Genomic DNA, 15,807 nt, shown 5'->3' on the forward strand with positions numbered 1-15,807 from the left:
AGTTCCTTTGAGTAAATACCAAAGAGCATGATTGCTGAATCATAGTCTATGTTTGGTTTTGTAACAGCCAAACTGTTCCAAAGTGGCTGTACCATTTGGTATCCCCCTAGCAGTGAGTTAGAATTTCTATTGCTCTACGTCCCCTGTTTCAACAGCATTATGGATAGTGGCCATTATAATAGGTGTGTAATTGTGTCTTGTTTTAATTTGAATTTCTCTGAGGACATCTAATGTTGATAGCCTTTTCATATGCTTATTTTCCATCTGCATATCTTCTTTGGTAAGGTTTCTATTGAGATCTTTGGCCTATTTTAAAAATCAGGCTGTTTTCTTGTTTTTAAGAGTGCCCAGTATACTTTGGAAAATAAATGTCTTTTACACATATTTTCTCCCAGTCTGTGGCTTATCTTTCTTGACCATGTCTTTCACAGGGCAGAAAGTTTTAGTGAAGTCCAGCTTATCAGTTCTTTCTTTTATAGACTATACCTTAAAAGTTTTTACCAAACCCAAGGACAGGTAGATTTTCTCCTAAGTTATGTTCTATGTTGTGTTTCATATTTGGGTCTTGGGACAATGGTGCATTTTAGTTTTCATGAAGGATATATATGTCACTTGTTCAGCACCATTTGTTGGAACTATTTTTCTTTTTTGTTGGTGCTAGGATTTGAATCCAGGGCCTCGTGAATGCCAGGCAAGTAGTTTACCACTGAGCTACCTCCTCAACCCCTATTTGTGGAAACTAAATAAGCCTTGAGGTTGAGTAGTAGTGTCCTCAACCTTTGTCTTCTATAGTATTGTATTGGCTATTCTGGGTCTTTTGCTTCTCTATATAAATTTTAGAATTAGCTTTTAAATCTTTTTTTTTTTTGGTACGGGGGTATTGAACCCAGAGGTGCTTAACCACTGAGCACATCCCCAGCCCCCTTTTTTATATTTTGTTAGAGACAGGATATCACTGAGTTGCTAGGTGCCTCACTAAGTTGCTGAGACTAGCTTTGAGCTCTCGATCTTCCTGCTTCAGCCTCCTGAGCCACTGGGATTACAGGCATGTACCACTGAGCTCAGCTTAAATCACTTTTTAATGTTAGTCTTTAACAACAACTTATGAAGGATGTTCTTAAGGAAGACATTATTAAGGCTGTTATTAACAGGCAAAAATCACTTAGTCTTTCAAAGAGGGTAATAAAATGAGCACAGTGGGAAATAGAGTAGCTTTGAACCCTGGTTCTACCCTCTGAGCTTTAGCCTTGTCTGTATAATGAGGACAGAAATACCTACAGTGAGGGTTAGGCATTTGTAAAGCATTAGTTCATTGCCTGGCTCATAATAGATGCTAGAGATAATAATTAACATGTAATAAACATTTGCTGTGTACCAAGTGATGCAGTAAGCATTTTGATACCATTATCATCTTTCCTGGGGACTGGCTGCTCTTCCAAACTAGAAAAGCAGAACAATCATCAGTTAATTCAAGATGGAGGTGAGAAGAGGGTGAAGAAAATTAACTGTGTTAGATGAGTCCAGGCTATCCTGGAAGAACCTTCCACTGGATTCCTATGTCACCTGTAATTATCTGTTAGCCACCATGAAATCAGGATCAGGAAGTGGTAGAGAATGAGTATGTCCTAAATTCAGCACTTTGGGGCAGATTCTCCAGTTACTTAGTCATAAACAAGTTGAAAATGAATTGTATAATCATACCATTGGGGGAAATTAGAGGTGTAGTAGGCTTTTCAATAATACCAAGAGAAAATATATGGGCTTATGAAACTCGTATTGCCCCAGGATAGTACTGTGTAACTGGTGTACTGGTAGAAAGTGCTACAGTATATAGATTTGTAATTAGCTATTAGCTACATAGTCTAAGTATGTGCAGTAGAGGAGTGTATAAAGGAACCAGTTTCTTTACTTAGACACAAACAAGATTTAAAGGAGAGAAAGACCCCCATTGGTTTTTGCAGTGCCTTGGGCTATTTAGCATTCAGAAAAAAATATTCTAAATCCTTTTCCCTCCACAATTCATTTTGGCATAAGACGAGGTCAGGTTTATACACACTGTCTTCAGCAGATGCAGTATAAGCACCACTTAATACAGCTTGCTCTTTCCAAGTGGAAGAGTGGAATCCAGATTGCTAGATTTGAAGATCTGGTAGTTCTGAAGTCTACAGTAAGCCACTTACCACCAAGCTTCACGTGCTCTATTTATTCAGGAGGGGTTAAAGTTGCCTGCGTTATAAGATAGATCACATGTGGGTAACTATTTTTATTGTTGGAATTGAAAGTTCTATGTTGGGTAAACATGAAGAAAAATGTTTCATGACTTCTCTTCACAACAATCTAAATTCTGGGGCTAAGCACTTGCCTAGCACATGCAGGGCCCAGTATTTAAAAAAAAAAAAAAAAAAGGCAGCTTCATAATAAGAGTGCATTAATTCCCTCAATTGAGTTCGGTGATAGGACTCTGGCATGCTAGAAAGAGTACAAATACAGCTTGAACTAACTGCTCTAGGAGCCTGGGTCTATAGTTTAGTACTTCAGCCTTTGTTAACCTTAGGCATATAAAATTTTATAGTAGATTAAAAACTAAAAACAAATCCAATAAAATTTTTCTTTAACCCCTTGAATTTATCAACAGACTTGCTTTGATAGTTCTAGAATACAGTTTCCTGATAGCCATGTATCTGCTTTCTGATAGTCTATGGCTTTAAATTGCAATAAGAATTTGAGTTTAAGTGAGCAACATGGTAACTGATGACAAAAACAACAACAACAAATGGTAGTCATCAAAAGACACAGTAATTTCGAAATTTGTCCAAAGGAGCTGAGGATGTAGCTCAGTGGTAGATCTGTTCCCAGCACTACTGGAAAAAAAAAAAAGTAAAAATTTGTTCAAGAATTATTTAAATTTTCAAAAATAAAAACACAATATACAGGCTTTGTGGTATACTGTACTTAATAAATATTTGCAAAGTAGATAAAAGGCTATTATTCTTTTTTTTAAGAGAGAGAGAGAGGAGAATTTTTTTAATATTTATTTTTTTAGTTTTTGGTGGACATAACATCTTTATATTATTTTTATGTGGTGCTGAGGATTGAACCCAGAGCCTCACACGTGACAGGCGAGCGTGCTACCGCTTAAGCCACATCCCCAGCCCAAAAGGCTATTATTCTTTTACAAAATAAAATATCCAGTGCCCTAATAAAATTTCAATATAAAGGCAACCTGCAATATAAATGCACCTGGTTTAGTCATCTGGATTTACTGTTAAAATCTTATGTTTTCACTGAGCTTAAACACAGTACAAAACCATTATGTGCTACTCTGACTACTTAACTGAGTACACAGAGAATAGCATTATTCTAGGCCATTGCTCAGAATGGGCCAGCACTTGTCTGGGACTTATTACATAATCTGAACAAGCCTTCTCTGTTTTAGTCAGCACTTGTCTTTTGTCCTTCATCTTTTGGAATCTTCTAGATCTTTTCTCCTCTCCTAAGGATCTCTCTTTGGCTTCTTGTTATTGCTTGTACTATAACAGCACAGTGGTCCCCAGCTGTGATGGTGGGACACAGAGTCTTCATAACTTGTCTCCCTATCTTCATATTCTGCCACAGTGAGAGGGTCTTTTGGCCCAACCCACTGCTAATTATTTCTCTGGGAACTTTGAGCTGATAGTAACCATGATCTCTTATTTTTCTTCTTTGCCCACCAGAAAAAAAGTCTGTCAAGAAGTTTTCATCAGTGTCTGTGACCATCTCTTCTTAATGTTGCTGTACTGTCCTCTGAAGCTCAAGTTCATCTTCATATCACATCCTATAAGCATTTATTGATATAGGGGGGGGCGGGAGGTGTGTAGCCAATTATAAGACAGATAAAAATCCTGACCTCTTGGAGATAGCAGTTGAGTAGAGTGAAACAGAAAACAAGTAAAGTGAGTAGTGTTTAGAAACAGAATAGGGAAGTGCTGAGGGGGACATGGATCAAGGGATTTCATTTTAAATATATTCAAATGAAGCTTCTTCCTAATAGTGATGTTGAATCAAAGACCTGAAGGGAATAAGGGATAGCTGTAAGGAGCCAGGTGGCTGTCTGGAGGATCCTTTGAGGCAGAGGGACAGACAGCACAGGCAAAGGCTCTGCAGCAGAACTGTGCCTGTAATGAGAACAGCATGGCGGCCAGTGCAGGGCGGAAGAGAGGGAAGATCATTAGAGGGAAATGAGGAGGATAATTGAGGAGGTGGGAGAGATTATTGAAGTTTTTGTGTGCTGTTTGTAATAACGCTGGCTTTTGCTTGCAGTGAGAAAAACCTTGGAAGGGTTTTACTCATAGGAGTGACATGACCTGAGATAGTTTTAACAGGGTCACCCTGGCTTGCTAGATTAAAGTGGGAGGGGGGAATGATCAGAAGCAAGGGGGTCCATTAGGACACCAGTTCAGTAATCTGAGTATGAATGATGGTGGCTTGAATTAGGATGAAGTGATAAATGTGGTGAGAAGGTTCAACTTATGGATGTATTTTGAAGATAGAGCCAACGGGGGAATTGAATGTGGAGTGTGGTAAGAGAGGTATGAAAGATGTCTCCAAAGATCTTGGCCTGAGCCACCAGAGAGATGGTATTACCATTGACCTAGGTGGAAAATAATGAAAGAGGAGCAGGTTGAAGCAAGATGATTAGGAGTTGGCTTTTAATTGTTACCTTGATGTGCCTTGTAGACATCCAGGTATGTAGAGGTGGGGTATAAATTCTGGAGTATTTCAGTACATCCCAAGTCAGGAGAGTGAACTAGATCACCAAGGCTGTAAGCACACAGAGTTCCAGGAATTGAAGGAGAGGGCACTCAACATTAAGGTTTCAGAAAGGAACCTTAAAGGCTGAGCAGGGAGGTGGGAAGATATGAGAGAGTACTAACTAGAAGCCACCAGAAAAAGGATTTTAAAGAGGAGGAAGAGGACTGTGGAGATAGCTCAGTTGTAGAGTGTTTACGTAGTTGCATAGCACAAAGAGAGAGGGGGAGGGTATCACTCATCACAAGGATTAGTGGGTAGGTCAAGTAAAATGAGTACCTGTTACTAAAGGAGGAAACTACCTGGGATATTAGGAAGCTTCTCTTCTTTAAAGCATTTGAAAATAATGTTAAGTCTACATTTTTCTTGCTATATTTGGTAAATCTTTTGCCCATAGTAATACAAATTATTGATATTTGTTGAAACTGGTTCTGTGGATTCTTAAAAAAAAAAAAAAAAAAAGTATTTTCTTACACACACCTGTAATCCCAGTGACTCAGGAGGCTGATGATGCAGGATGATCTCAAGTTGGAGGACAGCTTCAGCAACCTAGAGAGGCCCTAAGCATCTTAGAGAGACCCTGTCTAAAAATAAAAAGGGCTAGGGATGTAGCTCAGTGATAGAGCACCCCTAGGTTCAATTCCTAGTACAAAAAAAAAAGTGTAAAGTGTATTTTCTTGTATAAGTGTTCATTATATCAAGGTTGTTAAAGGTGTTCAAATCTTTCAGTGTCTTAAGAATTTTCATTGATACAGATATTAAACTCCTATGATTATGGATATCTTATTTTTCTTAAGGTCAGTGAGGGTGGCAATAATTCTGTTCACTTTTTATTTTGCACTTTGAGGCCTTTCTGTTAGTTACAAATTATTACATTTTCCAGTTGAGTTATTGCTATTGCCTTGTGCAGATATTTTAAAGCCTAATTTGTTGCTGATGAAGGCTCCCTAGCTGCTTATTGAGAATTTATGTTCATATAGTTTTTTTTCCAGCTCTCTACTTCCAACATTTCTATTTTTAGTATTTTTAATCTAAAATCTTTAGTTTTACTGACAGATTCAAGCCATTTTCATTGATGAGGACAATTTAATACTTTTTATATTTGTCACATTATAATATTTTCATTTTCCATGCATTTTCTTTGTTTCTTTTGTTCTACCAGCACAGACTTCCACTGCATTGAGCAAGTTTCTTTATTTCCTGTACTGATTTGGAAATAGTGTGTTGACTATTCTGTCAGTAGTTACTTTTCCATTTTTACCATATGTTTGCCTTAATGAAGTCTAAATTTGATCAGTATCTTCTCATGATCAATGCAAACAGAATAATTCTCCTCTTTCAGATTACTATGGTTTGTATTTTAACCACTTTTTATTTATACCCACCAACTTAGCCATTATTATTTTTTTATATATAGTCAATGGTTATTTTGAATTTTCACCTATTACTATCTTTGCTCACCAGTCTTCCTTATATCTCATTTTTTCCCTTCCTAGTCAATTTCCTTCTTCCTGAAACACACCTCTTAAATATTTCCTCAGTGTGTCTGTTATTGGTAAGTGCCTGCTGACTTTGCCTGAAATGTCTGTTTCTCCCCCATTCAGGAATGGTAGTATAACTCAGTTTCTAGACTGACAGTCGTTTTGTTCCTCTGCACTCTGTTGTTGTGTAAAGGTGTACAGCCACTCTAATGGCTGTTCCTGTGTGATTATTTTGGGTTTTCTTTTCTGTTTAATCATTTTTTTTTTGCCTCCTTGGTATTCTATAATCTGAGTATGGATTTATTTTATTTTTTCTAAGCAGAAATAATTGTTCCTCCTTTAAGAAATTGTAAGGAGTTATATCATCAATTCTAGAAAAGTCTCAACCATTGTGATCTCAATATTACCTCACTGCTTTCTTTTATTCTCTGATATATGAGTTAGGCCACAGTCTTTGTCTTGTAACCTCCATTTTTTTCTATCTCTTTCTTTCTGGGCTGTTTTCTTTAGATCTGTTTTCAGATTTATTAATTCTTTCCTCAGATGTGTCCATGATAATATTTGTTATTTTTATTCCTTTTTCAAATCTGCCTATTCTTATTGTTAGAAGCCCTTCATATTGGTCTTATGTTAAACATATTTTACATCTCTTCTTATATTTTGTTATGTTTGGGAGGTTCTAATTCTCTTTTTTATTATGGTGGATTTGATCCTTATTTTGGGGGGTGAGGGTTACTTTTTTTTTTTTTGCTTTCATTCATCTTTAGGTTTTCTGTGGAAATCCTTGAGAACCAAAGTACTGAGAGTGATCCTCCAGACCAATCATACACATTCTTTGGCCAAGTACCCTCAGGGTATCACTAGCCAAAGACCAATTTTCATATTGATTCATCAGTTGAGGAATTCTTGAACTCCAAGATATGCAAGCCCAGCATTTCCTTCTTCACTCAGCAGAGACGGAAGCTTTCTTACCATCTCACTGTTCTGGTGGGAGGATTTTTTTCTAGTCCCCCCTGTTATCTTCAGTCTCCTGCCAGAACCTCTTCTCATTGGCCAAACCTAGGCAGAAGCCAACTAAAAGGAAAACTTGTCTTCCTTGCAGCCAGAACAAAGCAGGCAAAGGGGAGAAATGGATCTGGGGATAAACAAGACAAGAACCATATTATACCACTTAACAAATGTGGCCTGACCCCCGGTGGTCAGAGCTCTGTGCCTCGTCTTATTATAGACCTGTGTTAAGACAAAATCTTCAACCTCCCGTGGGAAACCTGGATATAATAACTATACAGATTAAGAACAATATGAGGGCTGGGGTTGTGGCTCAGCGGTAGAGCACTCCCTACCTCGAGATCCTAGGTTTGATCTTTAGCACCACATAAAAATAAACAAAATTAAGGTATTGTGTCCAACTACAACTAAAAAATAAATATTAAAAAAGAAAAATATGAGGGGCTGGGGTTGTGGCTCAGCGGTAGAGCGTTCACCTAGCATGTGTGACGCCCTGGGTTCGATCTTCAATACCACATAAAAATAAATAAAATAAAGGTATTGTGTACAACTAAGAAATATTTTTTAAAAAAGAATAATATGAGTTATATTATACGAATTTTAAAATGCAGATACAGGGGCTGTAGCTCAGTGGCAGAGCACTTGACCTGCACATGTGAGGCACTGGGTTCGATCCTCAGCACCACATAAAAATAAACAAATAAAATAAAGGCATGCTGTCCATCTACAACTACAAAAAAAAAATTTAATGCAGATACGGAGGTGTTGGGGTTGTGACTCAGTGGTAGAGCGCTTGCTAGCATGTGTGAGACACGGGGTTTTATCCTCAGCACCACATAAAAATAAAATAAATAAAGGCATGCTGTCCATCTACAACCACAAAAGAATTTTTTTTTTTTAATGCAGATACAGGGGTGGAAAGCATAGTTCAGTGGAGAAGGCATGCTTAACTAGTGGGAAGCCCTGGGTTCAATTCCCAGCAACCCACCCTACACCCCCCCCCAAAAAAAAAAAAAAAGAAAAATACCATGGAAACACAAAGGAGAAGCTAGTCTAGGGACCGAAGGATGGGAGAGGTTTCCCCAAAATAATATCCCTTTACCTGCACCTCAGAGGCTAAGTAAGTTGGTTCTATGTGGAGAACCAGGCTATGGATAGTAGAAGCAACAGGAACAGCAATGGCAGAGCCATGGAAAGTGTGTATGACCTCTAGGAGAACCAAGCCTCTGCCAGGGAAATGAAAAGATGGGTGGGGCCAGACTATAGAGACCCAGAGCCCTCTGCTGCTGAATTAGCACTTCTGTTTGCAACTTGTGGGAGCCACTGAATATTTTGTGAGGGAAGAAACATAAAAAATATGCTGGCTAGCTTAAGCTGCTCATCAGAAATTTAATGTGAATCACAAACACAGCCCAAATATAAATTTAAAATTTCCATCAATCACATTTTTTTTAAAGTAAGAAGAAATCAATGAAATTGCTTCTGATATTTAATTAGTCTGGTATACCCAAAATATTCCAATATATAACTAATATATTATTTATGCGATATTTTACTTGTTTTTGGAAATTGGTCTTCAAAATCCAGTGTGTATTTTACATCTATAGCATGTCTCTTTGGGCTAGTGACATTTCAAGCATTCAGTAGTAACTTGTTGCTAATGGCTACTGTATTGTACAGTGCTGGTATAGAGATGGCAAAGGGGTGTGTTCTATCCATAAATCCGTAATTCCTTAGTTTCTCAAGATTTACCCTCCCTTCCTTCAAAACAAGAAGGTTCTCTGGTCAAGTGTGGGTTGATTAAGTTGAATACTTCTTTAGTGCAGGACTTCCCAGAGCTTATTAAGCTAATGTGCATTGTGGCCCTAAGAGAGCATGGCCCACATTCATTTGATCTTACAGGACAGAAACAACCATTTCCTACTTCAGTATTTGCTAGCAGAGAGCCTGGTGGCAGGCAGAGAGAGAAATGCAGAAGCAGGCACCAAGGAAAGGAGAGTCACAAAGGCTGAGAAAGGAGGGTCTCAAGCCTCCCAAGAGTTGGTTCATCTGAGGTGCCAGTGCTGTGGGCAGGTAGAGGAGGCCACATCCAGGAGGGGTCATTGAGCTTGGCAATGCTGAGGTCCTCCTTGTCTAACTGAGAGCTGTGTCGAGTGGGGGAGGGGACAGGAGGCAGGATCAGAGCAGTAACAGGGAGCACTGTAGACCCCCTTTGTGACTTTAGCAATGAGACAGAAAGAGAAATACTAGGGAGGGATCAGGGTTGAAGGAAGGATGCTGTGTTTGTTTTAAATAGTGGGTCAGGAGAAACACCTAACCCTGTTCACGGCCTAAGAAGGAAGAAGTAAAGTGCAGATTGCATTATGAAGGGTCCTGAGGAGAGGGCAAGTTAAGGATGCTGGACTAGGACTCCCTCATCCCCTGACCCGGAAGGAGTGAGCAGCAAGTACAAGGGGCACTGCATCTTTATTTTTCTCCTGAAACTTGTTGTGAGGGGAGGGCAGGAGTCAGACTGGAAACCTGAACAGAGGAGAGAAGTTTAAGAGCCATGTAATGAAAAGCAAAGGCGTCACTAGGCATAGTGGACAAGGGTTGTCCTCGTGCTCATTGATGAACATATGTTACATGTGTTCCAACTTGGTAATGATCAAGTACCTGAGGCTTTTCTCATTGTTCCAAGCTATTATTCCAGAAGAGGCCACTATTTTAATATAAATCACTCTTTCCTGGAGTGTGATGCAAACATCCCATAGTACATAAGGCACTGGCGTGCAAAACAGTGCCCAGGTGGACCCATTTTATTTTAATGATTGTGTATTCAATGACTTTAAGAAACATAACAAGCACATTCAACTTCAAACATGAGCAAATTTAGAGGAAAATATTAAGTAAATAATACTAGAGCTTGAATGTAAAACCTAAATGACTGAAGTTTGTAAAACACCAGGTAAGAGCTGGGATAACTTTAGAAACCGTTCTAATTGCTTCCCTCAGTCATGACCAGTGCCTGGTGGTACCACAGGCAGCACTCTTTCACAGGTGTCTGGCCTTGTGTCTGGTCTTGCTATACAACAGCCCAGTTGTGCCAATTAGCCTTCCCAGCTCACTACACTCAGTCACACTCTGCAGATCTCCCTGACAAAACAGAATAAAATGCAGTCCCCATTAAAGCTTAATTTGAACATGGCAGAAACATTATGATTTCTTCTTGGTAGCACTACACATCACCTGCCGTCTTCAAATCCTCCCCAAACCACCCACCACACAGTGGGAGTAATTTTTAAAAATATGTTGTCCCCATCTACAGGAAATAGAAAAGCTATCTTCTTTAGATGTATAAGCTCAAATCCATACAAAAATATTATAAAAATTCAGAAGAAATCAGAAAAAGAAACTCCCTTTAAAAAAAACAGCGTCAAGGGGCTGGAGCTGGGGCTGTGCCTCAGTGGCAGAGCACTTGCCTAGCATGCATGAGGCACTGGGTTTGAGCCTCTGCACCACATAAAAATAAACAAACAAAATAAAGGCATTCTGTCCGTCTACAACTATTAAAAAAAAAAAAAAAAACACACAATGTTAAGATCCAGCCTGGAGGCACATGCCTGTAATCCCAGCAGCCTGGGAGGCTGAGGCAGGAGGATCACGAGTTCAAAGCCAGCCTCAGTAACTGGGAGACACTAAGCAACTCAGTGAGACCCTATCTCTAAATAAAATATGAAGTAGAGCTGGGGATGTGGCTCAGTGGTTGAGTGCCCCTGAGTTCAATCCCTGGCACTCTCCCTACCCCCGCCAAAAAAAAAAAAAAAAAAGTGTCAGGCTGAGGATGGAGCTCAGTGGTGCTTGCCTGGTATGCCTGAGGCCCTGGATTCAATCCCCAGTAACACACACACATAAAAAAAAATTTTTATGTGTGTGTTAAAATTTTTTTTTTAATGTGTGTGATCCTTGCATGTTCTACTTCTGGGGCTTCCCTGTGAGGTGTGTCTGCATCTGTCACAACATGCCCTCCATTCCCAAGGCCCTGCTGCCCTTCCTGACTGCTTCCACTACAAAAGAGTATCCACACTTCATTGGGTCTGTCTCCCATCACCCCTCACAGTTTTCTGAAACACACTGCTTGCTGCCCTATGTTGATGCTTGCTGGGTACTGTTAGAAGAGAAATTCCTTAGACCAATTAAACTTAGAGTTTACTTGTACAAAGAAATATAAAACCAGACAAAAACAACTCACGAGTTAGGTAGCTAGCAGAACGGGTTCTGACCAATAATGTGAACTGAAAGCATTTATAGAAGATGGAAGCGAGGCACAGAAGACAACTAACTGGCTACAACTCCATCAAGTTGTCAATTGATCATTGCTTAACTACCTAGTTTTTTATAGCTTATTTACTTAATTGACAACAGGGCCTCCTGCAGCCAACCAAAATTCAGTTACTGTGATTAAGTTCTCTATTGGTTTGGTCTGTTGGATGCCCAGTTCCAAGCAAGGACTCCCACACATCTTATTGCACCTATCTGCTTTTGCTTTTTGCCGGCAGAGAAGCTGCCTGAGCTATTCCTTGCCCCCTGTGCACAGACCAGCCCTCAGCTACTTGAGAATGATTCTGGAATATGTCAGTTCACAGTGTGACATTTAGTTCTGCTCCTGATGGGCCTATAAATTGATGCAAAGTGAATGCAATACCCCTCTCCCTCGTGTGAGGCTGCTGGGGACTTCCCTCTCGGTGACTCCGGGCTGGCTGCAGTGTAACCACAGCTAGAACTCCTGTGTTCCAGTGGCTTAAGGCAGTGGTCTTGTTGGGAACCTCTGGGTCCTGAGAATTTTAGGTTTTCTAACCTTAGAACTTTCCTCTGAGAAATCTAGAGACCTGATTCTCAGACATGTTTTTAACAATAACTAAAAGTAAGACATACTTTATATCCCCAAATACCTACATAATTTAGAACTTTAATAATACTTAAAAAAAACTGTGTACATGATAGTCTATTTAATTTTTTTAATGCTAGGCCTGACCAGCATTTTAAAAAATTAAATTAATAATGACCCAGTGATGGCAGTTTGGAAAACATTTCAATAATTTAAAAAATGTCTTGAGGTGGTGAGATTCTTCAGAAACTTAGTGTAGTTATCTCTTTGAGGCCTTTTCTAAAAATCCTTTAATCCTGTCATTGCTACTCAGAAAGAAATCAGGAGCACATTGAAATATCACACATGTGGCTAATTTACCACTTTGGCACACTGAGTAGTAGGTTATTAACTCAAGCAGTGGGTCGGTCTCTGTGTGTCACACTCTTTGGAAAGATTGTCAGCATAGCTTATTTCTGATAACTGTCTATTTCTACAAAGACAACCAAAATAATATTTTAAGCCCTACCCTGTTTTCCCACAGGGTGTGCTGATCTCCAAGCCCTGGACACAATGCAGCCAATCGAGAGGAAAAGACAGGGCTACATTCATGAGCTGATTCAGACGGAAGAGCGGTACATGGATGATCTGCAGCTTGTTGTTGAGGTGAGGGGCTATTGCCAGCTAGCTCAGGACCATCTGCTGTCTTTTGTAGGGGATGGCAGGTGTCAGTCTCAGGGCCTCTCCCACTTGGAAGCAAAGCAAGGCCTCACATTTTGTTTTGTAATGCTGGGGATTGAACTCAGGGCCTCGCTCATGCTAGGTATGCGCTGTACCAGTGAACTACATTCCTCCCCCCCCTTTTTTTGTGATACTGGGAATTGAGCCCAGGGGCACTCTAACACTGAGCCTCATCCCCAGCCCTTTTTTAATTTTAATTTTTAGTTTGTCTCTCCCTAAGTTGCCCTGGCTGACCTTGAACTTGAAATCCTCCTGCCTTAACCTCCTGAGCAGCTGGGATTGCAGGTGTGCACCATCACACCAGCTAGACCTCACTTATTTTTTTTTTAATATTTATTTTTTAGTTGTAGTTGGACACAATGCCTTTATTTTATTCGTTTATTTTTATGTGGTGCTGAGGATCGAATCCAGGGTCTTGCACGTGTGAGGCAGGTGCTCTACCAATAAGCTACAATCCCAGCCCTGTACCTCACTTTTGATGCACAGATTCACAGACAGTGGCAGGGACTTGCACAGCCTCAAAATGCCATCTGCGCCAACTGGGTAATGTTGGATTGAAAGTCTAACGAGGGTATCTGCTCTCTTCCAAGCTAGCTCATTCAGAGCAAAGAGAGAACAGGAGGGCACAGAAATGCCACAGTTTGAAGTGGTAGAACCAATCAAGGAAGGACAAGGGACAGAGTGGGTGTAAAGCTCCAAAGCAGACTTGACCTCACATTTTTACCTAACTATATTTACACTGCTGTTTTGACACCTGACATTTTCATCAACTTTGGTATTGCCAGAGGAACTACAAAACAGTGGAGATGTTTGCCTAATGTTTGTATCAGTTTAGAAAAATAAATAGGATCAAATTGTAAAATATATTCCAAATATATCTTCACTGTTGGTTTATATTTTTGCCTATTAATGTTACCAGTGACCTTTAAGCTGTCCTTGTTAGAGAAGCACTTTATAATGGTTTATATTGGATGAGGGAAAAAAAAAAAGATTTTGTTTCCATGGCTCTTAGTTCCCAGTAAACATGTCAAGGCACTTAGGCGAGATGTCTTAAACTACCCAAAGAGGACACATGCACCTCACACCTGTCATGATCTGTCTGCATCTGCCTCCCAGCAAGGCCTGCTCCACCTAAGTGCCCCTCAGTGCAGGTGCTCTGTTCCCATGGAAGTTCCCAGAGGCCTGACTGACTTATTCACTCTGCTTCCCTCGCAGAACCTGATACAGAACTGCTATATAGAGTTAAGAAACAAAGTGACATAAATTAATTTGTTGATAAAAGGACAGCTAGAAACCAAAGCCGTTCCTGTCCTTAGTGGCAGCCTCAGAGCAGAAAGACTGTCTTTCTAGGGTCAGTCTCATAGGAATATCCTGGCATCTTCAGTCTTCAGAGGGTATCAGTTCATAGCATTTATATCTTCATTCTGCGAATCCACATTCAACTCAATTCAACAAACATCAACCTAGTGCAAAGCACTATGCCAGAAAACAGAGATGAAAAAAGGAAGTTTGTGTCCTCAGGGAAGTCACAGTCCTGTTGGGAGGCAGAGTGGGATGCAATAAAGGCTAGCTGCCAAAAGAGGGGACCACCCCCAGCCAGGAAGGACTCTTCCAGCTGTGCTTCAGGAAGCAGAAGTGGGAAGGTATGTTGGGGTTAGGAGCCCAGAGGTTGTGCAGTATGGCCAGAGTGTCAAGTACCTGAGGGCCAGTTGGTGAGGTCAGAGGGGGCAGATCTCACAGGCCTGTGAATCTCTGGAAGGAGTTGCAGCTCAGCCCACTGCCAGTAGGGGAGCCTTTGAATGATTTCAGTGAGGAGCAGTAGGTCATGTATTTTGGAAAGATCACATATGAGAAGCGTAGTTCCAGATAACCATTCTATGTCCTTAAGATTTTAAAGTCATTTCCTAGATGTCGGATTTGTGTATTGGAAACTTGGACTTAGAATCAAAAAGAGCTGAATTTTTTTTTTTTAGCTGCTCCATGTTCTAGCTTTGTGACCTTGATCAAATGACTTGGTAAGCTTTTATTTCTACCTGAGCCAATTGGGAATAATTAATACCTGAATCTCTTTATCTGTATCATCTGAGAAGTTCTGTGAGAACTGTATACACACCACACACATGTGAACACACACATCTGCATATTTATACATATGGAATGCAGTTGGAGAGTGTTTTTCCTTCCTCTCAGCCAGCCAGCCTCTGCGTTCCACACCTGCTTGGGGATTAGTCTGGGGGCCCACTCTGTTTCTCTACTGAATTCATCACAAGCCATTCCCAAGAACTCTGGGATGCTCAATCCAACAGTAGTCATGCTTCCTCAGTTCTGTAAGATCTTACACTATGTAGATAACACATAGATACCCTGTGTTGGGGTCTATTTAGCCTCCATAATGTCCCTGTGAGATGAGTAGGAGAATCTCCTGTGATAGCGGTTGTTACCAGATTCACTCCTTAGAATCACCCTTGATAGAACCCAAATAGCAAAAAGTAGGGAAATTATGCAGTTTAACAATCGTAAATGTGCTTATTTAGAATACCATGATCTTACTAGTTTGAGTGTATGAAGACACTGTTTAATTTACAGCACACATAAGGCATGTATCCACCCTAAGGTTAACTTATTTATTCTATGTTTTGAACTTAGGTTTTTCAGAAACGGATGGCAGAGTCAGGCTTTCTCACTGAGGGAGAAATGTCCTTGATATTTGTTAACTGGAAAGAGCTCATCATGTCCAACACAAAGCTGCTGAAGTGAGTCATGAGCATCCGGGTCACTGCTGCCACACTGACTTTGTCACGCATCACCCCCTGCAGGGGCCACTTCACAAAGGAATCTTCAACTGTCTCTGCTCCCTCAAGCTTTGTAAAATGCCCAGTCACTGTAAAATACATAATTATTGAGGAAAGTCAAGAAATATAACAAAGAATATATTTGATTAAA

The 15,807-nt window shown here is 40.1% G+C and overlaps 2 protein-coding genes across 10 annotated transcripts in view; one reads left to right on the top strand and one right to left on the bottom strand.

Annotated features, from left to right (window-relative positions):
• Positions 1 to 15,807, top strand: part of Itsn2 (intersectin 2) — a 126,350-nt gene that overhangs the window by 97,801 nt on the left and 12,742 nt on the right. For 8 of the 9 annotated variants that reach the window (XR_013429185.1, XM_005322591.5, XM_040271373.2 and 5 more), the window contains 2 exons: positions 12,668 to 12,789; positions 15,511 to 15,617. Coding sequence is in view for 8 of the 9 variants with exons in the window: in XM_005322591.5 (XP_005322648.2) it covers positions 12,668 to 12,789; positions 15,511 to 15,617 (229 nt within the window). In the remaining variant the exon portion in view is untranslated. Of the gene's footprint in view, positions 1 to 12,667; positions 12,790 to 15,510; positions 15,618 to 15,807 lie in introns of those variants that run through there. The other variant, XM_078029581.1, reaches the window with a different exon arrangement.
• The window catches only part of Fam228a (family with sequence similarity 228 member A), a 30,945-nt gene continuing 30,605 nt past the window's right edge, over positions 15,468 to 15,807 (bottom strand). The window contains exon 8 of the mRNA XM_078029595.1: positions 15,468 to 15,745. Within this exon, the coding sequence (XP_077885721.1) occupies positions 15,743 to 15,745 (3 nt within the window). The 3' untranslated portion in view covers positions 15,468 to 15,742. The remainder of the gene's footprint in view (positions 15,746 to 15,807) is intronic.

The sequence above is a fragment of the Ictidomys tridecemlineatus genome, chromosome 12 (assembly GCF_052094955.1).
Source record: "Ictidomys tridecemlineatus isolate mIctTri1 chromosome 12, mIctTri1.hap1, whole genome shotgun sequence".
Classification (NCBI taxonomy): domain Eukaryota; kingdom Metazoa; phylum Chordata; class Mammalia; order Rodentia; family Sciuridae; genus Ictidomys; species Ictidomys tridecemlineatus.